This window comes from Oncorhynchus gorbuscha, linkage group LG12, assembly GCF_021184085.1.
Source record: "Oncorhynchus gorbuscha isolate QuinsamMale2020 ecotype Even-year linkage group LG12, OgorEven_v1.0, whole genome shotgun sequence".
NCBI lineage: Eukaryota > Metazoa > Chordata > Actinopteri > Salmoniformes > Salmonidae > Oncorhynchus > Oncorhynchus gorbuscha.
In genome coordinates this window covers 43,158,245-43,182,386 of record NC_060184.1, presented here as the reverse complement: position 1 = coordinate 43,182,386, position 24,142 = coordinate 43,158,245, and the positions used below count along the sequence as shown (strand labels likewise).

General features: G+C 42.5%; 1 protein-coding gene across 1 annotated transcript in view; it reads right to left on the bottom strand.

Moving 5' to 3' along the window:
- Window positions 1-17,149, bottom strand: part of LOC123991030 (uronyl 2-sulfotransferase-like) — a 171,785-nt gene extending 154,636 nt beyond the window's left edge. The window contains exon 1 of the mRNA XM_046292161.1: window positions 16,689-17,149. Within this exon, the coding sequence (XP_046148117.1) occupies window positions 16,689-16,914 (226 nt within the window). The 5' untranslated portion in view covers window positions 16,915-17,149. The remainder of the gene's footprint in view (window positions 1-16,688) is intronic.
- Window positions 17,150-24,142: the final 6,993 nt, after the last annotated feature.

The window sequence follows — 24,142 nt, the reverse complement described above, 5'->3', positions numbered from 1 at the left end:
GTCTTCCCACACCTGTTCCCGATCCTTTCCCCTGATTAGATTCCCTATTTATTCCTTTGTAATCCGTTCCTGTTCCGTCGGTTCCTTGTTTTGTATTCACCATGCTGTGATTGCGTTTCGCCCTGTCCTGTCGTGTTTTTTGCCGTGATTGTGTATCACCCTGTTCTGTCGTGTTTTGTGCCTTCATCAGACGCTGCGTGTGAGCAGGTGTCTCAGTCGACTACGGCCTGCGCCTACCCGAAGCGACCTGCAGTCTGTGGCCGCTTCTCCAGTTGTTTTCCCCTCTACAAATCTAGAGGATGTCAGTTATTCCGTTTTGAACATTATTAAACTCTGTTTCTGTTAAGTCGCGTTTGGGTCCTCCTTCACCTGCATGACAGATGATTCAAACATATACGCATCAGCAACCACAGATAAGGAAGTCACTGAAACCCTTAACAAAAAGTTGTAGTCTGTTTTGAAATGGATGGCCAGTGATAAACTAATAGCATTGTATTTGGTACAAATCCTTCCCTAAATTCTATAACTCAGCTAAATCTGGTAATAAACGGTGTGGCTATTGAACAAGTTGAGGAGACTACATTTCTTGGTGTTACGTTAACTTCACTAGGGTACGGGGCACTATTTTCACTTCCGGATTAAATGCGTGCCCAAAGTAAACTGCCTGCTACTCAAGCCCAGAAGCTAGGATATGCATATAATTGGTAGTTTTGGAAGGAAAACACTGTAAAATAATGACTGTGAGTATAAAATAATTTATTTGGCACGCGAAACCCAGAGGACAAACCATCCAGGTTATTTTTTTAGTTCACAGTGTTTTCAATTGGTTTTCTATGGGAACCTAGATTTCTGTGGCACTTGGTTGAAGGTCCTATTGCTTCCACTAGATGTCAACAATCGTTAGAAATTGGGTGATGTTTTTCTTTAGAGAAATGAAGAAGTACGGCTATTCAGAACGAGGGTCCTTTGTTTGGGGCGCGTGACCTGAAGCTCGCTCCACTTTCATTTTTATCAGCTATTGAACACGGTATAGTCCGTCTTAAATTTTATCGATTATTTAAGTTTTAAAATATCTAAAGATGGATTAGGAAAGTTGTTTGAAATGTTTGGACCGAGATTACAGGTAACTTATTAGATAAATGGAATTCATATTGGGCGAATTGGAACCATTTTTTCTGAATTAACAAAAGGCTAAGCTTGTGTTTGAATATATTTCATTCATTTCATTAGCGATTTTCATGAATAGGAAAAGTTTCTAGGGGTATTTATGTCCGCTGCGTTATGCTAATTCATTTGAGGCTATGATTACGATCCCGGATCCGGGATTGCTAGTTTCAACTGATTGGCAAACATACTGCAAATTAAGAAATCCTGTGACTAAACTAAAAAACTGTACTATGAAACAAAGATAAGATAAATTATTTTAAAAAGCTTTGGGACATTTACATGAAATGCTGGGGGAAAAAGCCACATCGGTTCCTTCATTTATTGAATCTGATGGCTCATTCATCAAAGCCCACTGATATTGCAAACTACTTTAATAACTTTTTCATTGGCAAGATAAGCAAAATTAGGGATGACATGCCATCAACAAACTCTTACACTACACATCCAAGTATATCGGACCAAATAATGAAAGACAAGAATTGTATTTTTGAATTCTGTAAAGTTAGTGTCTATCAACAATGACAAGCCACCAGGGTCTGACAATCCTAGATGGAAAATTACTGAGCATAATAGCAAGTGATATTGCCACTCCTATTTGCCACATCTTCAATTTAAGCCTACTAGAGAGCGGGTTCCCTCAGGCCTGGAGGGAAGCTAAAGTCATTCCGCTACCCAAGAATAGTAAAGCCCCCTTTACTGGCTGAAATAGTCGACCAATCAGCCTGTTACCAACCCTTAGTAAACTTCTGGAAAAAAATTAAGATACAATGCTATTTTACAGTAAACAAATTGACAACAGAATTTCAGCATGCTTATAGGGAAAGGCACTCAACAAGCACAACACTTATACAAATGACTGATGATTGGTTGAGAGATTGATGATAAAACAATTGTGGGGGCTGTCTTGTTAGACTTCAGTGCAGCTTTTGACATTATTGATCATAGTCTGCTGCTGGAAAAACTGCAGTGTCCCTGCTATAATGTGGATAAAGAGTTCCTTGTCTAACAGAACACAGATGGTGTTCTTTAATGGAAGCCTATCAAATATAATCCAGTTAGAATAAGGAATTCCCCAGGGTAGTTGTTTAGGCCACTTGCTTTTTAATTTTTTTTACTAACGACATGCCACTGACTTTGAGTAAAGCCAGAGTTTCTATGTATTGCGGATGACTCAACACTATACATGTCAGGCTACTACAGCGACTGAAATGACTGCAACACTCAACAAAGAGCTGCAGTTAGTTTCAGAGTGGGTGGCAAGGAATACGTTAGTGTCACGGTCTTCCTCCTCTTCATCTGAAGAGGAGAGGCGAGAAGGATCAGAGGACCAATATGCGGCGTGGTATGTGTTCATAGTGAAGTTTAATAAAGAGAACACTGAACACTGCAACACTATACAAAAAAATAACAAAAACAATAAACCAATGATGACCGTGAAGCTACAAAATGAGACCTGTGCTAACACAAGCCACTAACATCACCCACAAACAAACAGTGTTTGTTACCTTACCTTACCCTTACCCATCTGTCTATCGCCTCCTTTGAATTTCATGCTGTCACAGTTACCAGCCCTTTCAAGCTTAACATCCTTATCATTTATCGCCCTCCAGGTCCCCTCGGAGAGTTCATCAATGAGCTTGATGCCTTGATAAGCTCCTTTCCTGAGGACGGCTCACCTCTCACAGTTCTGGGCGACTTTAACCTCCCCACGTCTACCTTTGACTCATTCCTCTCTGCCTCCTTCTTTCCACTCCTCTCCCTCTTTTGACCTCACCCTCTCACCTTCCCCCCCTACTCACAAGGCAGGCAATACGCTCGACCTCATCTTTACTAGATGCTGTTCTTCCACTAACCTCATTGCAACTCCCCTCCAAGTCTCCGACCACTACCTTGTATCCTTTTCCCTCTCGCTCTCATCCAACACTTCCCACACTGCCCCTACTCGGATGGTATCGCGCCGTCCCAACCTTCGCTCTCTCTCCCCCGCTACTCTCTCCTCTTCCATCCTATCATCTCTTCCCTCTGCTCAAACCTTCTCCAACCTATCTCCTGATTCTGCCTCCTCAACCCTCCTCTCCTCCCTTTCTGCATCCTTTGACTCTCTATGTCCCCTATCTTCCAGGCCGGCTCGGTCCTCCCCTCCCGCTCCGTGGCTTGACGACTCAATGCGAGCTCACAGAACAGGGCTCCGGAAGGCCGAGCGGAAATGGAGGAAAACTCGCCTCCCTGCGGACCTGGCATCCTTTCACTCCCTCCTCTCTACATTTTCCTCCTCTGTCTCTGCTGCTAAAGCCACTTTCTACCACTCTAAATTCCAAGCATCTGCCTCTAACCCTAGGAAGCTCTTTGCCACATTCTCCTCCCTCCTGAATCCTCCTCCCCCTCCCCCTCCTCCCTCTCTGCAGATGACTTCGTCAACCATTTTGAAAAGAAGATCGACGACATCCGATCCTCGTTTGCTAAGTCAAACAACACCGCTGGTTCTGCTCACACTGCCCTACCCTGTGCTCTGACCTCTTTCTCCCCTCTCTCTCCAGATGAAATCTCGCGTCTTGTGACGGCCGGCCGCCCAACAACCTGCCCGCTCGACCCTATCCCCTCCTCTCTTCTCCAGACCATTTCCGGAGACCTTCTCCCTTACCTCACCTCGCTCATCAACTTATCCCTGACCGCTGGCTACGTCCCTTCCGTCTTCAAGAGAGCGAGAGTTGCACCCCTTCTGAAAAAACCTACACTCGATCCCTCCGATGTCAACAACTACAGACCAGTATCCCTTCTTTCTTTTCTCTCCAAAACTCTTGAACGTGCCGTCCTTGGTCAGCTCTCCCGCTATCTCTCTCAGAATGACCTTCTTGATCCAAATCAGTCAGGTTTCAAGACTAGTCATTCAACTGAGACTGCTCTTCTCTGTATCACGGAGGCGCTCCGCACCGCTAAAGCTAACTCTCTCTCCTCTGCTCTCATCCTTCTAGACCTATCGGCTGCCTTCGATACTGTGAACCATCAGATCCTCCTCTCCACCCTCTCCGAGTTGGGCATCTCCGGCGCGGCCCACGCTTGGATTGCGTCCTACCTGACAGGTCGCTCCTACCAGGTGGCGTGGCGAGAATCTGTCTCCTCACCACGCGCTCTCACCACTGGTGTCCCCCAGGGCTCTGTTCTAGGCCCTCTCCTATTCTCGCTATACACCAAGTCACTTGGCTCTGTCATAACCTCACATGGTCTCTCCTATCATTGCTATGCAGACGACACACAATTAATCTTCTCCTTTCCCCCTTCTGATGACCAGGTGGCGAATCGCATCTCTGCATGTCTGGCAGACATATCAGTGTGGATGACGGATCACCACCTCAAGCTGAACTTCGGCAAGATGGAGCTGCTCTTCCTCCCGGGGAAGGACTGCCCGTTCCATGATCTCGCCATCACGGTTGACAACTCCATTGTGTCCTCCTCCCAGAGCGCTAAGAACCTTGGCGTGATCCTGGACAACAAACTGTCGTTCTCAACTAATATCAAGGCGGTGGCCCGTTCCTGTAGGTTCATGCTCTACAACATCCGCAGAGTACGACCCTGCCTCACACAGGAAGCGGCGCAGGTCCTAATCCAGGCACTTGTCATCTCCCGTCTGGATTACTGCAACTCGCTGTTGGCTGGGCTCCCTGCCTGTGCCATTAAACCCCTACAACTCATCCAGAACGCCGCAGCCCGTCTAGTGTTCAACCTTCCCAAGTTCTCTCACGTCACCCCGCTCCTCCGCTCTCTCCACTGGCTTCCAGTTGAAGCTCGCATCCGCTACAAGACCATGGTGCTTGCCTACGGAGCTGTGAGGGGAACGGCACCTCAGTACCTCCAGGCTCTGATCAGGCCCTACACCCAAATAAGGGCACTGCGTTCATCCACCTCTGGCCTGCTCGCCTCCCTACCACTGAGGAAGTACAGTTCCCGCTCAGCTCAGTCAAAACTGTTCGCTGCTCTGACTCCCCAATGGTGGAACAAACTCCCTCACGACGCCAGGACAGCGGAGTCAATCACCACCTTCCGGAGACACCTGAAACCCCACCTCTTTAAGGAATACCTAGGATAGGATAAAGTAATCCTTCTCACCCCCCTAAAATATTTAGATGCACTATTGTAAAGTGGTTGTTCCACTGGATGTCATAAGGTGAATGCACCAATTTGTAAGTCGCTCTGGATAAGAGCGTCTGCTAAATGACTTAAATGTAAATGTAAATGTAAAAACAGTGCAACCCAGGCTACCTAAGTATGATTCTCAATCAGAGACAACTAATGACACCTGCCTCTGATTGAGAACCATACTAGGCCGAAACATAGAAATACCCAAATCATAGAAAAACAAACAGACTGCCCACCCCAACTCACGCCCTTACCATACTAAATAATGACAAAACAAAGGAAATAAAAGGTCAGAACGTGGCAGTTAGCCCTAAATATTACTGAAATTTAAAGCATTGCATTTGGAACAAAACACTCACTAAACCCTAAAAATTAACTAAAATATTGTAAAAAATAATGTGGAAATTGAGCAAGTTGAGATAACTAAACTGCTTGGAGTAAGAGAAGAATAAGTCTGTCTATAATAAAGCGATGCTCTGCCTTCTTAACAACATTATTAACAAGGCAGGTCCTACAGGCCCTAGTTTTGTCACACCTTGACTACTGTTCAGTCGAGTGGTCAGGTGCCACAAAAAAAGGACTTAAGAAAATTGCAATTGGCTCAGAACAGGGCAGCACGGCTGTCCCATTGATGTATACAGGGAGCTAATATTAATAATATGCATGTCAATCTCACCTGGCTGAAAGTGGAGGAGAGGGACTTCATCACTACTTTTATTTATGAGATGTATTGTCATGTTGAATGCATCGAGCTGTCTATCTAAACTACTGACACACAGCTTGGACACCAACGTATACTCCACAAGACATGCCACAAGAGGTCTCTTCATAGTTCCCTTTTCACAGTCCACAGGTCAGAATTTCACATACACTCAATTAGTATTTGGTAGCATTGCCTTTAAATTGTTTAACTTGGGTCAAACGTTTTGGGTAGCCTTCCACAAGCTTCCCACAATAAGTTGGGTGCATTTTGGCCCATTCCTCCTGACTGATGTCTTGTGATGTTGCTTCAATATATCGACATAATTTTCCAACCTCATGATGCCATCTATTTTGTGAAGTGCCCCCACAACATGATGCTGCCACCCCCGTGCTTCAAGGGTGGGATGATGTTCTTCGGCTTGCAAGCCATCCCTTTTTCCTCCAAACAAAATGATAATCATTATGGCCAAACAGTTACATTTTTGTTTCATCAGACCAGAGGACATTTCTCCAAAAAGAACGATCTTTGTCCCCCTTTGCAGTAGCAAAGAGCTTGAGGCTATGATTACGCTCCCGGATACGGGTTTGGAGTTGCAAGAAGTTAACCTGTTACTCCTACGTTTATAAAACTGGTTAAATCACGGCTGTGACTATAACAGAACGTGCGTTTCATCGAAAAGAGCAGGAAAATCTGATCACTGAAAATGCAAAAATATATCCATGCGCCACTAGAACCCATTGTTGAATGTGAACCACATTAAATGGGGCCCGAGGTTGCAATACCTACAGCTTCCACACGATGTCAACAGTCTTGTCATTTGCCTACGATTTGTTTCTTGGTCAAACGGACACAAGGCAGCGCATTTCTTCCGGTCTCCGACCGGATATTTTGGTTGAGATTACCCGGACATTATTTCCAGACGTACAGCTATAGAATATACATCGCCTCGTGATCAATTTGATCGATTATTAACGTTTACTAATACCTAAAGTTGCATTACAAAAGTATTTCGAAGTGTTTTGTGAAAGTTTATCGTTGACTTTTTTTATTTAAAAAAATGACGTTACGTTATAAAACGCTATTTTTTTCCTTGATCACACAGTCTTCATAGATCGATATCTAGGCTATATATGGACCGATTTAATCGAAAAAAAAGACCCAAAAGTGATGTTTATGGGACATCTAGGAGTGCCAACAAAGAAGATGGTCAAAGGTAATGAATGTTTTATATTTTATTTGTGCGTTTTGTGTAGCGCCGACTATGCTAATTATTTTATTTACGTCCCCTGCGGGTCTTTTGGGGTGTTACATGCTATCAGATAATAGCTTCTCATGCTTTCGCGGAAAAGCATTTTAAAAATCTGACTTGTTGCCTGGATTCACAACGAGTGTAGCTTTAATTCAGTACCCTGCATGTGTATTTTAATGAACGTTTGAGTTTTAACGAGTGCTATTAGCATTTAGCGTAGCACATTTGCATTTCCAGATGTCTAGCTGGGACGCCTGCGTGTCGGGTAGGAGTAAGAGGTTAACAACACTGTCATCTCAGATTTTAAAAATATGCGTTACAGCCAACACTAGACAAGCATTTGTGTAAGTTTATCATGGCATAATGCTATGCTAGGCTCTGCTGGCAGCAGGCAACATTTACACGAAAATAAGAAAAGCAACCAAATTAAATCATTTACCTTTGAAGAACTTCAGATGCTTTCACTCAGGAGACTCCCAGTTAGATAGCAGATGTTCCTTTTTTCCAAAAATATTATTTTTGTAGGCGAAATAGCTCCCGTTTGTTTATCATGCTTGGCTGAGAAATCAACCGGAAAATGCTACCACTACAACGCCAAACTTTTTTCAAGATTTGCTCCATAATATCGACTGGAAACACGGCAAACGTTGTTTAGGATCCATCCTCAAGGTGTTTTAACATATATATTATCAAATATATATATTGAGGCAATTGGTTTCTTATAAGACGCGATTGGAAAAATGGCTACCTCAGTATTTTACGCAAGATTTTCTGTGGGAGACACCATGTGACCACTTGCTATATATGGTCCCTTACGGCTATTCTTCAATTGAAATGCGTAAAAATACGTCACAATGCTGTAGACAGCTTGGGGAATACGTGGAAAATGTAATCTCATTCGTAGCTCATTCACAGCCATATAAGGAATCATTGGCATGAGGCGGTTTCAAAAAATGCGGCACTTCCTGGTTGGTTTTTTATCTGGGTTTCGCCTGTAACATCAGTTCTGTTGCATTCACAGACAATATATTTGCAGTTTTGGAAACGTTAGAGTGTTTTCTATCCAAAGCTGTCAATTATATGCATAGTCAAGCATCTTTTTGTGATAAAATATCTTGTTTAAAACGGGAACATTTTTCATCACAAAAATGTAATAGCGCACCTTGCCATTCCTTTTGCCTAATCCCTCTCAAACATACTATTTTTTCAATTCATCATCAATCCAAGGGGATTTAACAGTTTTTACAGTCATTGTCTTAATGGGTGCGTGTTTATTAGTAACTGGAATAAGTCATTTCATAAATGTGTCCAGTTTAGCGTATGCTTGCTCCCTACCACAGACCAGCAAATATTATTTACATCATCAACATATGAATAAAAAGGCTGTCATGTGCCATTTACTGAAGAGAGGCTTCCGTTTGGCCACTCTACCATAAAGGCCTGACTACCAGACTGTCCTTCTGGAAAGTTCTCCCATCTCCACATAGGAACTCTAGAGCTCTGTCAGAGTGACCATCGGGTTCTTGGTCACCTTCCTCACCAAGGCCTTTCTCCCTCGATTGCTCAGTTTGGCCGGGCGGCCAGCTCTAGGAAGAGTCTTCGTGGTTCCAAACTTCTTCCATTTAAGAATGATGGAGGCCACTGTGTTCTTGGTGTCCTTCAAAGCTTCAGATATTTTTCGGCACCCTTCCCCAGATCTGTGCCTCGACACTATCCTGTCTCGGAGCTCTACGGAAACTTTCTTCGAACTCAAGGCTTGTTTTTTTTGCTCTGACATTGACTGTCAACTGCGGGACCTTATATAGACAGGTGTGTGCCTTTCCAAGTCATGTCCGATCAATTTAATTTACCACAGGTGGACTCCAAACAAGTTGTAGAAACATCTCAAGGATGATCAATGGAAACAAGAGACACCTGACTTCAATTTCAAGTCTAACAGCAAAGGGTCTGAATACTATTGTAAATAAGGTATTTCTGTATTTTTTATATTTGCAAAACTTTTCACTTTCTCATTATGGGGTATAGATTGTTGATTGCTGAGATTTTATTTAATCAATTTTAGAATAAAGCTGTAACATAAAAATGTGGACAAAGTCAAGGGGTCTGCATACTTTCCAAAGGCACTGTATTTGTTAGCAGAATAGTTTCACAATATTACACAGAAAAAAAATATAAATGCAACATGTAACAATTTCAACGATTTTACTGAGTTACAGTTCATGTGTTGTGTGACAAAACTGCACATTTTAGAGTGGCCTTTTATTGTCCCCAGCACAAGGTGCACCTGTGTAATAATTGTGCTGTTTAATCGGCATTTTGGTATTACATACCTGTCAGGTGGATGGACTGTTTTGGCAAATGAGAAATGTTCACTAACAGGGATGTAAACAAATGTGTGCACAAAATGAGAGGAATAAGCTTATCAGACTCACCTGGAATCCATCACCTCCCTGATTACCTTCCCTATATCCGTCTCTCCCTTTGGTTCCTTCCCCAGGCGTTATTGTTTCTGTTTCATGTCTGTGTGCTGTTAGTGTTTCTTGTTTTGTATTATGTTTACAGTTTACAATTGGCTCATTAATCCCCCTCCTGTCCCCTGTAACTATTCCCCAGGTCGTTGCTGCAAATGAGAACGTGTTCTCAGTCAACTTACCTGGTAAAATAACGGATAAATAAAATGTTCCTTGGCCATGCTGCTGCTCCAGTTTCAACTGTTCTGCCTGCGGCCATGGAACCCTGACCTGTTCACCGGACGTGCTAGCTGTCCCATACCTGCTATTTTCAACTCTCTAGAGACAGCAGAAGGGATAGAGATATTCTGAATGATCGGCTATGAAAAGCCACCTGACATTTACTCCTGTTGCACCCTCGACAACCACTTTGATTATTATCATTTGACCCTGCTGGTCATCTATGAACATTTGAACATCTTGGCCAAGTTCTGTTATAATCTCCACCCGGCACAGGCAGAAGAGGACTGGCCACCCCTCATAGCCTGGTTCCTCTCTAGGTTTCTTCCTAGAGAGTTTTTCCAAGCCACCGTGCTTCTACACCTGCATTGCTTGCTGTTTGGGGTTTTAGGCTGGGTTTCTGTACAGCCTTTGATGAGCTGATGTAAGAAGGGCTTTATAAATGCATTTGATTTGATAGAGGGTGCACAGAGGGACATGTCAAAATGCTGAATTTTGGCACTTTATCAAATCTTGATTCATTAATTTTCATTTATTCAATTCTCCATGTGGTCTATATTAAAGGGGAATTCATTTACTATAACAGACTTTTAAAATGCAATATTGGTGCACAATTCCTACCTAACATATCAATGAGACGCCACTCTGAGAAATACATTCAGACACTTATGCACGCACAAGCCCTAGGCAAGTGCACACAAAACACACACGCAAACAGACGCACTCACACAGAAATACACTCAGACACGCACATGCACGCGCGCACTATTCTCACACACACCAACACCGTCTGACCTATAGTGAGACTATTTAGCCTCGCTATTGTTATTTTACTGCTGCTCTTTAATTATTTGTTACTTTATTTATTTTTCCCCCGTAAAACTGCATTGTTGGTTAAGGGCTTGTAAGTAAGCATTTCATTGTAAGGTCTACCTACACCTGTTGTATTTGGCGCAGGTGACAAATAACATTTGATTTGACTATAAGTTTACATGTTACTTCTTTTTTTACACTATGATTTGACAGTATGATACACTATGATTAAAGGTCAGTTAATATGCACTTGTGTGATATGAGTGGTGGATGGAGAGTAGCCTAATGTTTAAACACTTGCTCTTACTTTCAAACACTGGCCCAGATACGAGGCTTCTGATTCCTCTGATGCTTCACTTTCAGAACCCACATTGTTTGACATTTCTCTTCCACTGAGTGAACTGTACAGTACTTCAGCAAATTGCCCAAACTATCTTCCATAAAAATGACATCTCAATCTAAATAGCACCTCATTTTCTGCTCCAAATGACCCACGACATACACGCACGCACACACCTTTGAATAGCAGATCTGTGGTGGCTGCTTGGCACGTTCCACAGAAATAATTGAATTCGAGGGAGATTTTGGGGCCCGGTCAGTTTGTGTGTGTGTTAATGAGAGAGAATGGAGAGGAGTGGAGGTAGGTTACCACGGCAATAAATAGAGTCACAACCTCAAACACCAACCTCCCCACTGGCCCAAACAAAACAGGGCCTGTTCCTCCTACAGTACCTCTAAGTGAGTGAGCGAGTCACGCACCCCCACACAAACATACATACACACACACACACTCGCTCACTCTCAAACACACACACAATCCTACCTCGGTATGACTCAAAGAGAAACACACACAAACATACCAAACACACACACACTCGGACCCCGCCAGGAATTCTCACACACTCCTCGGCACAGCGCAGCCAAAAGTAACACGGGCAGCTGAAGGTAAATAAATCAGCCGGATCGCCCGACTCCCATTAAAGCCTGCTGGTCTGCACTGGAAGACAAATCACTCCATGACACTGAGGGACAACACACACTATAATGCATTATTCCCACAGAATTCCCATTTCTACCATTTATTCCAGCTTTATTATTTTCCCTCCCCTCACCTGGCTCAGTTAATCACGTCTGTCACAAACCCACAGGGGGAGGGAGGGGAGGAGGGAGGGGTGAGAGAGAAGGAGCAGGAGAGAGCGAGTGAGAGAGATAAGTAATAGGAGAGAAGAGGAAAGAAAATGAGGGAGAAGAAAGGAGACAAAAAAAGGGACAGAGAGCAAGACAAAATGGCAAACTGAGACTTTGAGATGCTGCCATCCCTTGTGTTGAGTGACCTTAAAGAACACTAGAAGAAGCTCTTACAGCAGCAGCCAAAAGTGCTCCATGAACAATCTACTTGTGGAAGCACCTTTCTCCACATGTCTCTGCTCTTGCTCCCCCCAAAGTGTAATATATGTAGATGGCAATTCCATTTCTTTTAGTTATTGATTTACAATAAGTGAATTGGATTTACACCCAATGACAGAATTGCGGTAACGGAATTTCATCATGGGTCCCTGATCTGTAATACGCAGAAATACATAATTACGGATATGAATGTAAATAGGTACACAAAGGCAGAAATATGCAATATCCTCCTTTGCAGATTTGGGTATTTTTCTACACACTGGTTATTATTTTAATGAGCTCAGCCACCAAACAAGACCACATTTGGCTGGTCGGGAACGGACCAAATCTGAACCACTCATAGATGTATATGTTTCACAAGTTTGGACATCAAAGTACAGCACATTATAGTGTACTGAACTAAAGTGTGGTCTACTGTGTACTGTACTGAACTATACTCTACTTTTATTTGATGTACACTACTCGACCCAACTGTGGTTTGTGACTACTATGATTTCCATTGTAGCCAATTCAAGTTGAGAAATGTTGTTACCGATTGTTTTTGGAAATTCTGTTACTGATTTGGTAACAGAATTTTGTGATTTAATCACTTAAATAATTTATGAACAAAATTGATATCAGTAAAAACACTAACTAAATTGATAGATCTACCTTTACTTTCATTATCCTCCCTCAATAGAGAAAACATTTTGACAATATCTTAAAGATATGTGGGTTTCAAGGCACAAGGAAATGTGTATTAAACTTACAGAAGGCAGAAAAATTTATCCTAAATTATATGTGTTGATATCAGTTGGTAGGGGTCTTTTACTTCAACATGATTGTGTTTTGATGTATTTCTAATAACATCTACAAGAAAAAGTCTTCCAAGACCTCCTTTTCACCGGTTTTGACAAGAAATCAAAGCATTTGCTTATTCCAAATTTGTTGGATGGAAAATGGTTGAAATACTGATATATGCCTTAATTTTTGACATTATCTTATGAACTTCACATGTTGGTGCTCATGGGTCCTTTTACATGGAAATGGCCTAGAACAAATGATAGATTCCCAGATTCCCCAATTAAGTGATTAATCATTACCCCAATGCATCAGCGGTGTAGTTATGTAACGATTACATAATGTTCCCCCAACCCCTGGAAGCCCCTTATAGTAGCCCAGTGTTTGACAGGCCCAGAGATAGGACTGACTACACAGGTGCCTGGGCTTTCTTCAGTAGGAAAATGCTCTGGACCATGACTTCATTCATCTTTCTAGCTAGGTTACCTTTCATTTCCACACTTTTGTGTGTCTGGAGATTATCGGGATGCAAGGGAAGACTGTCCTTGTATAACTGTTTTCGTGTGGCCATCTGTTTTTGAGTGTGTTGAAGTCAGTGTGTTTGTGCGTGTGAAGGAAAATCAATCTGACCCAGAGGGATTAGTGCCTGTGTGGTGAGTGACTCTGGTTCTGATTCAGATGTGTATCAGTTCATCCAAACCAATAGAACAGAACACAAGTGTAGTACAGAACAAATCCATACACACACGACTGTGCTGTGTGTGACCTGCTGATATGAAGTCCCCTCAGGACTTGAGGCTGGTGTTGTACACACACACAAAAAATGAGGGTTCATTTGGAAGGGTGATGTATTTTATGTGGAACCATAAGGACTCAAAGAACCCTATGAGTTCTTCAATGGTTATTTGCAGTTCACAAAACGGTTCTTTGTTCTTTTAGTGATAATTCAAATCTAGGACAGGTGGCTCATTAGAATATTTTATGGCGTGGTTTGCACACAGCTCTTTTTGTGCAACCTTGAGTGAGAGTTTCATTCCAGCTTATCTAATGTGTTGTGTTATGCCATTATATACTGTATGACTATGGCCAGTGACTGTGTCTTGTGAAAGTCTTGCGTATGGCCTTGTGACAATTGAGAACAGTTGACTAAATCAGTCAGTGGTTCTAAATTCTATCATCTGGGACCCCAAGCTGTTCCAGAGTTAGCTCACTTGATTCAATTTGTCAATGAACACAATAACACCTATGGAATTTGAACAATATAATATGGCTGACCAGAATAGAAAACCCTGTATAGAACCATTCTCTATAAAGGTTCCATGAAGAATCATAAAAAATGGTTATATATAGCCCCAAAAAGGGTTGAAACCATAGCTAAACCTTTTTTTGTGCTATATGGAAGAAAAACATTATGGTTCTTTATAGAACCTTAGGGAAAGGTTATTTATAGCACCATACAGGTTCCATTTAGAACCTTATCAGCATGGTTCTTTGTTTAATCTTCAAAAAAGTGTTCTGTAGCCTATGGCACCAAAAAGGGTTCTGCTACAGTTACAATCCAAAGAACCCCTATCTGGTACTATTTATTTCAGAGATCTATCCGCTGCCTTTGACACCGTGAACCATCAGATCTCCACCATCTCAGGGCTGGGTGTCTCAGGCTCTGCACACTCTTGGATTGTATCCTACCTGGCAGGGTGGTTGTACCAGGTGACGTGGAAAGGATATGTGTCTGCACCACATACTCTCACTACTGATGTCCCCCAGGGCTTGGTTCTAGGCCCTCTCCTCTTCTCATACATCAAGTGACTCGGTGCTGTCATAGCCACACATGTTCTCTCCTATTATTGCTATGCGGATGACACTCAACACATTTTCTCCTCCCCCTTCTGAAAGTCAGGTGGCAACATGCATCTCTGCGTCCCTGGCAGATCGCTCAGCTTGGATGACGGCTCAACCTCGACAAACGCAGCTGCTATTCCTCTCGTGGAAGGCCTTCCCACTCCATCACGGTTGACAATTCCAACGTGTCCCCCTCCCTGAGTGTAAAGAACCTTGGCTTAACCCTGGACAACACCCTGTTGTTCTCTGCAAACATCAAAGCAGTGACTCGATCCTGCAGGTTCATGCTCTACAACATCCGTAGAGTACGACCCTACCTAACACAGGAAGCGGAGCAGGTCCTAATCCAGGCTCTTGTCATCTCCCGTCTGGACTACTGCAACTCGTTGTCGGCTGGGCTCCCAGCTTGTGCTATTAAACCCCTGCAATTTATCCAGAACGCTGCAGCCCGCCTTGTGTTCCGTCTTCCCAAGTTCACCCATGTCACCCTGCTCCTACGCACACTCCACTGGCTTCCAGTCAAAACTCGCATCCACTACAAAACCATGGCACTTGCCTACAAAACAGCAAGAGGAACCCCCCCCCCTACCTTCAGGCTGTGCTAAAAAAAAAATGACCTACCAACCCAAGTACTCTGTTCTATTACCTATGGTCTCTTGCCCTCCCACCACTACGAGAAGGCAGCTCCCGCAGATCCCGGTCAAAGGCCTTCTCTGACCTGGCACCTCAATGGTGGAACCAGCTTCCCCCTGAAGGTAGGGCCACACACAGTGTCCCTGTCCATCTTCTGAAAACATCTGAAACCCTACCAAGTGTATCTTAAATATTCCCACAGCAACCCCCCAGCACTTACTTTGCTGATAGGTACATTATTGAGGATAAATGTACTCACTATGACTGAGATATGTGGTTGTCTCACCTAGCTATCTTAAAATGAATTCACTAAATATGCTGGATAAAAGCATCTGCTAAATTACTCAAATGTAAATGTAGAAACAATTTGTGTGCAAAGAGAATTAATATGCCTCAAGTTTGACCATGAGAATCTGAACATTCATCTAACACTGAGCCCAACACACACGGACTATGGGTAGCCTACATACAGGATTTCAAAATGTTTCACCGTGGTCTTTTGACGCCGAATTTCATTGGAAAGAAATGAACGATGGTTGAATACTAATGATAAATCCGAAGCAGATCAAGAGTGACTGATTGACGGGTTTCGAGAAGTTGCATGTGAATTACAGCGCTTCATCTGGTTCTTCCTGTCTCCGTTTTGTCACTCGCCAAAGCGTCACTTAGGAACTGCTATGTGACATGCCAGAGTGCGCATCAGATCGTTTACAGAAACACCAAGGTAACACAGTATTTATTCATCTTTACTGGGTTAGGTTACCATAACATGTCCCTCAACTGCTCAACCAAAGAATCATTGTCATTAGCTACAAATTACAATACTTTGTGTGCGCACACAAATGAGGTGTTTCTTCATTCACCAATTGGAATCAATGTGACATTGTCGCTCAGGCATAATGCAATCGGCTTTAAACTAAGAAACTCTATCTCACAGATTTAAAATAGAAAATGGACGACAACAAACACATTTACATTTCCCCTGTCTCTGGGTCATTAATCTAAGTGGACCCATTGGCCTCGAATCGGGCTAATATATATATTTTTTAATTAAAAGATTATGCATAGCCAGAGGTGAGGAGTGGTAACAGTATGTATGCAACAGTAAACTTGCTGTAACACGTCCTAAAAGAGTGGTGTAGCCTGCTAAAGAGCCGAAACGACTTTTATTGGTATACTTGTACACGTTGGTAACGTTGCAAAACACTCAATAACCTCAGCACCACCAGAAGAGTGATTTGAAACAAATGGAAACTGCGTAAATTCTTACCGAGATACTGTCGGATGTCCAGCAGAATTTCGGGGGGTCCTCCATTCAACTGGTAAAACAGAGACCCAAAACAGAAGAGAAAAAGAGTAGCCATACAGAAACCATAACCTCTCAGGGGAAAACGCAACGGAACCGCTGAGAGAAAGCCGAATTTGTTGTTTTTCCGGTCTCTAACGTGGTTTGGAGTCTGGTTGTTGTGAAGGGGACTGTTGCTAAAATTCTTCATAATCTCCTCCTCACAAAGCGCCGCCGAGACCGGTAGTCACCCATCCACCTGTGCAACGTGAAACTTCTTGCTTTGATATCATTTCAAACGGACACCTAATTCAGAAACTTCAGGCACCCGGTGCCACCACGGGTTTTTTTTTTCGCGCACGGTTTTCGCCTCTGGTTCGGTCCCTCTCGTCTGTTCTCGCCGGACTATTACTGCAAAGGAAAGTTGCGAGTCCATCCTTCTGCTGAGACTTTTCGGGCCAGCAGCGGTGTCAGATTACTGAACGTGGAAAAAATGTTCAGCACATAAGGTTTATTTGCAGTGAGTTTAAGGTGCAAAACAGCGTCACTGTGTGTACAGCAACATATCACATTCGGGGTGTTCTCATTCTGTTATGACCCACTTTCATTTTACAGCAAGGTTGAAGGAGCTGGGGGGGACATGTCCCCATGGCACATGTTCCCCCCAATGTTACAATCAGCCCCCCCCCCCCCCCCCATTAAAAAGCAACTTCACCAGAACGCTATTGACTGCTTCGTTCTCACTCCGTGTTGTTAGAAGCAGTGGGGGAGTGAGAGAAATAGCAGTGTGCAGCATCACCATCATTACTGACTCATTACTCTGGGTAAAGTTGTTTTTGGCAACAGCAAAGTATGTTTAAGTAAAAAGTATATGCATGTGAATGTACATTGACGTGTTAGAACTAATGTGAGCAACTATACGCTTTCTCCTGGCTAGTAGCTAGTTAGGGTTACATTTACAGTTGTATCATTTTTAGCTGTGTCAGGTTTTATTTAACTAGCTAATTCTGGATAGTTCTGGTTGTGTGAAAAACTTATGGTGAATGTTTTGAGGGCAAGAATACTGGCTAGCTATAGAATGAATTGCACATTACCTGTCCTTGTCTCCATCATAGGGTCAGCAAGTTAGCAATGGATGTGCCACCAGTCAAGAAGAGAAAAAAATAGGACATAAGAGTTTTTGTCAAAGGAGTGCAACTGACTTTTTACTTAAGGTCCTTGGCAACTGCTGCACACCGCCCCTGGCAAACTAGCTTGCAAATTTGAGTGCTTTCAGCTTAGATGTTTGAGTGCTTTTCAACTTCATCACAGTGATTATGGGTCATGAAGGTGAGTTATATGTGTTGAGACTTTGTTTGGTGCTATCATGATCATGGCAGCAGAGTGACAGCCATGAACAGACATAGAGGGAGAGAGAGAGAGAGAGAGAGCGGGCACAAACCAAATGCTAAGATCAACAAGCTCTCACATTCTCACGTCAAAATTAGACATTCATGTTTCTCAAACGTCAAATTTCAAAGTGAGAATTCCTTCTCCAAGCCCATAGACTGATGATCTGTCATAGTGTGAAACAATCTGAATGATCATACTGTATATGCTCTTTGCTGAAAGGGTAACATCCAGAGGTCATCCAACGTCCAAAGTGTATATTGCATGTATTAAATAAGGTGCAATACGCAGAAATCGCTCCATCATTTTATGATAGCTAAACTTTCAACAGTTCACCTAATTTCAGTCTATGTAACAAAACAATAATCATTGTACAATCATTGTACCATCTAAACCGCTGTGAAATATATTTTCAATAACCAGAAATGTTGTATTTTCTGCTGTTTGAAGCTGGTGCACAAAACCGAAAGTAAAAGACGCAAAGACTAAACGTAAGAACGGGAAGTATAGAAATAGCGCACAGAACAGAATTACCGCTTCTTAGACTTGCTTTCAATGAGAATGACAGATCTATCACTCAAATTTCTATATGAATTTGGTTGGGTCATCAAAAAAAGTTACATATTGCAGCCTTAACTTAATGCAGGAGAGAGGTAGCCATGATGATACTCACAGACAAACAGACAAACAGACAAACAGACAAACAGACAAACAGACAGACAGACAGACAGACAGACAGACAGACAGACAGACAGACAGACAGACAGACAGACAGACAGACAGACAGACAGACAGACAGACCGAGCAGGAGGAGAGAGAGAGGCCACAAACCAACAGGAAAGATAGTGCCTCTTCAAGCTCATAGAGTTCATAGACTGATGTTCTGTCATAGTGTGAATCAATCTGAGTTATCATTTCATTATCTCTGATGAAATGATTGCAGCTTAAGTCTAGAAGGTGTATTGCATGTGGATTCAAATGCAGGAGAGAGGCAGCCATGATGATATTTTGTTTTTGGTAATTGTGGAGATTAATTTCAGTTTGACCTTAAAAAAAATATTTTACTGTGTATGTTGGTGGTTATTATTACAGTATAGTATTATATGTTAAAAATATTACGTTAAGTTTCAAACCATGCAATATGTAGATCATCAGCAGTAACAATCTGACAGAGGAAGTGAGAAAAATACTAGGGAGTACATCATACAGTAGCAGAGAAAGAGTACAAATTGGTTGTTTAATTGAATATATCGACATTAACTGTCACACTGGTATTCAGGTCAGTATGAATGGCCATGGACCAAAGACAGATTGGACTGTACCAGAGTAAGTGTCCCTCTGCAAGACCCCCCTTAGCCTATAAATGTGCCAATTTGTAGGTTGATTTGTCTGTATCAATTTCTCAAAAGTCACTAGCAATTAGTTTATGGCTGTCCCCGACTAAAAAAAAGATTGGTCAACCGATTGGTCTACATTTGAATAGTGTATTGTTTCATATATAGACACACCCTATGTGTTTTCATAAAACCAACTATATTAATTGAGCTTGTCTGATGCTTTGAAACCACTGTTTGATGAAATAAGTGTCACACCCTGACCTTAGTATTCTTTGTTTTCCTTGTTATTTTGGTTAGGTCAGGGTGTGACATGGGTGATGTGTGTGTTTTGTCTTGTCTAGGCGTTTTGTATGTTTATGGGGCTGTGTCCTTTCTAGGTAAATTGTATGTCTATGGTTGCCTAGATTGGTTCTCAATTAGAGGCAGCTGTCTATCGTTGTCTCTAATTGGGATCCATATTTAGGCAGCCATATTCTGTGGGTACTTTGTGGGTGATTATCTATGTGTAGTGTTTGTGTCAGCACGATTATTCATTAGCTTCACGGTCTCCAGACGACAGCCGTGACACAAATGACTCAAGATGCAGTCAGCGATCAAGATAACCAGAATAAGAAAAACTGACCCTCCTATCCGCCTCCTACTCCTGTTGGCTTTTGCAGATTCTCCTGAAGTTGCCATTAATAGGCTACAGGTGGAGTCGGCAACCTTTCTTATGTGGAATGACAATTTATCTTACCAGTCTTCATATTTCAAAATGATTGTCATGTGGTTAATCAAAATTATATCCAAATCTAAATGAAAATGATACAAACTTAAAAAGTAACTTCTATTGACATATGTAAAAAATAGCCTACATAAAGCCAACAAATAAAAACATTACAGCCTGCAGGTGGAAAATATAACTTGGGACCAGCCGGAAGCTTGAGCTCGAAAAACTTGCAATATTGTATAACATTATGGGCCCTCAGAGTTTCGGCACCAGCGAGCTCAGCAAACACAGATGTAGGCTATTTGCACAATGGATGAGAAGTAATCAGGTAGGCCTATTTTATGGTGTTTCTGCTGGATCAGAGCAAGACATTTTTCACTTTCACACTGAGTGGTTATCGAAAGGGAGTTGGGAAGATTTTCCAGATCCATTGAGGAACCATTGTCATTCCCAAATGGATGTAAAAAACAGACTTTGTTGGCTTGCTGTTTGAGGTGAAGAAAACATTACTTTGAGAAGCTCCACAGCTTATTAGTTGTGGTGTGTTAAGCCAATCAAAAATACTATCACGTCCCCAAATGGGCACATTTATTTGCCTACATTTTGGTGCAGTCCAGGTATCCTGCAGATGGTACTTGATAGGCCTACCTCAGACATGCTCAGTCGTGGATAGTCAGGTGGTAAGGTACAGTAAATAAAGGAGTGCAAGGTGCTTATTAGGCCTACATGTGAATTACCTGAGGGGATGCAAGTCCACTTAGTCAAAAGGACTAGAGAGTGAGTGGAACTCCAACCTTCACCCATCCCACTTAATTGTACAGTAGGTGTGTGTGTCCAGTATCTCTACTCCAGGGGTTCTTAATTTGGCCCGCTACCCCTTTTTGAAATAAGAAAACGTCTGCGACCACACCATGTAAAATAAGTTATGTAATCAACAGGCAATGTTTACTTTTTCATTGGAGCTATTTCAGTGTATTACAAATCATTCTGACAGTATTTAATTCTGAACGAAGTATGGTTAGAAGTGACTGAAATGCATCAGAAAAGTATTGGGAAGTTCAGAAGATAATCAGGCATTCGTTTTTTATGATCTTGTGTAGAAAATAACATCATCATTGAAGCCAGTCTGATTTAGTGCCTGGTGATGTCCATTCTTTACAAATGAGTCCTGCGCGGCTTGTGGCCATTGTAGAGGGAAACAGAATCTTATATTTCAGTGATGTGGTCATAATATTTCGTAGCTTAAACGGTTTAAAAGATAGAGAAACATTTGTAGGAAGACAACATAAACAGGTGTTCATTACAACCACATCTAGCAGCTATCAGAGGTTACTGGTGTAACCCCAGTTCTATGAACCAAACACAATTTAGTTTATTGTCACGCTGGTATGAAGAGATTCGGGAGACAGGCGTAGGATTGGGTAATAGTTTTTTAAAATTCAGCCCAAATTACGGCGTGCCGTGTAAAGGCACGGGGATAAAGACCAAACAAACACGTATAGCCACAGCATCTCTCCCTCTAACTGACCACAGCTTTCTCTTGATCATGTGACCAGATACAACAACTCTGGAAAAACTCCTGTTGGACCCAGATTGAGACAGTACGCTGAGACAGTAGCCTCAGTGCCGGCCCTGGGCACGTTGTTTTAACTCAGTCGGGGTCTCACAATAGTGGAGAGGGTAGAAAGTTTTAAGTTCCTTGGCGTACACAAACTGAAATGGTCCAACCACACAGATAGCGTGGTGAAGAAGGTTCAGCAGCGCCTCTTCAACCTCAGGAGGCTGAAGAAATTTGGCTTGTCACCAAAAACACTCAAAAACTTTTACAGATGTACAATTGAGAGAATCCTGTCTGGTAGGGCAACTGCTCTACCCATAACCATAAGGCACTCCAGAGGGTAGTGAGGTCTGCACAACGCATCACCGGGGGCAAACTACCTGCCATCCAGGACACATACACCACCCGATGTCACAGGAAAGCCAAAAAAAGTCATCAAGGACAACATCCACCCGAGCCACTGCCTGTTCACACCGCTATCATCCAGAAGGCGAGGTAAGTACAGGTGCATCAAAGCAGAGACCAAGAGACTGAAAAACAGCTTCTATCTCAAGGCCATCAGACTGTTAAACAGCCATCAAGAACATTGAGTAGCTGTTGCCAACATACCGACTCCACTACAAATTGATGTAATAAATGTATCACCAGCCACTTCATATAATGTTTACATACCCTACATTACTCATCCCATATGTATATACTGTACTCTATACCATCCACTGCATCTTGCCTATGCCGTTCTATACCATCACACATTCATATATTCTTTTATGTACATATTCCTATTCATTCCTTTACACTTGTGTGTAGAAGGTAATTGTTGTGAAATTGTTAGGTTAAATTACTCGTTGGATATTACTGCATTGTCAGAACTAGAAGCACAAACATTTCGCTACACTAGCATTAACATCTGCTAACCATGTGTATGTGACGAATACAATTTGATTTGACTTACTATTGTTGAATGTTATAGTAGTACAGTCGTGGCCAAAGGTTTTGACAACAAAATAAATATTCATTTCCACAAAGTTTGCTGCTTCAGTGTATTTAGATATTTTTGTCAGATGTTACTATGGAATACTCACATGCTGCCAATAAACTTCTGGGCAACATCCTGACTGATGGCAGCCAATTCTTGCATATTCAATGCTTTTATTTTGTCAGAATTTGTGGGGTTTTGTTTGTCCACCTGCCTCTTGAGGATTGACCACAAGTCCTCAATGGGATTAAGGTCTGGGGAGTTTCCTGGCCATGGACCCAAAATATCGATGTTTTGTTCACCGAGCCACTTAGTTATCACTTTTGCCTTATGCCAAGGTGCTCCATCAAGCTGGAAAAGGCATTGTTCGTCACCGAACTGTTCCTGGATGGTTGGGAGAAGTTGCTCTCCGAGGATGTGTTGGTACCATTCTTTATTCGTGGCTGTGTTCTTAGGCAAAATTGTGAGTGAGCCCACTCCCTTGGCTGAGAGGCAACCCCACACATGAATGGTCTCAGGATGCTTTACTGTTGGCATGACACAGGACTGATGGTAGCGCTCACCTTGTCTTCTCCGGACAAGCTTTTTTTTCCATATGCCCCAAACAATCAGAAAGGGGATTCATCAGAGAAAATTACTTTACCCCAGTCCTCAGCAGTCCAATCCCTGTTCCTTTTGCAGAATATCAGTCTGTCGCTGATGTTTTTCCTGGAGAGAAGTGGCTTCTTTGCTGCCCTTCTTGACACCAGGCCATCCTCCAAAAGTCTTCGCCTCACTGTGCGTGCAGATGCACTCACACTTGCCTGCTGCCATTCCTGAGCAAGCTCTGTACTGGTGGTGCCCCGATCCCGCAGCTGAATCAACTTTAGGAGACGGTCCTGGTGCTTGCTGGACTTTCTTGGGCGCCCTGAAGCTTTCTTCACAACAATTGAACCGCTTTCCTTGAAGTTCTTGATGATCCGATAAATAGTTGATTTAGGTGCAATCTTACTGGCAGCAATATCCTTACCTGTGAAGCTCTTTTTGTGCAAAGCAATGATGACAGCACGTGTCTCCTTGCAGGTAACCATGATTGACAGAGGAAGAGCAATGATTCCAAGCACCACCCTCCTTTTGAAGCTTCCAGTCTGTTATTCGAACTCAATCAGCATGACAGAGTGATCTCCAGCCTTGTTCTCGTCAACACTCACACCTGTATTAACAAGAGAATCACTGACATGATGTCATCTGGTCCTTTTGTGGCAGGGCTGAAATGCAGTGGAAATGTTTTTTGGGGATTCAGTTTATTTACATGGCAAAGAGGGACTTTGCAATTAATTGCAATTCATCTGATCACTCTTCATAACATTATGGAGTGTATGCAAATTGCTATCATACAAACTGAGGCAGCAGACTTTGTGAAAATGTATATTTGAGTCATTCTCAAAACCTTTGGCCACGACTGTAGAATATACAAAATGTTGAAAT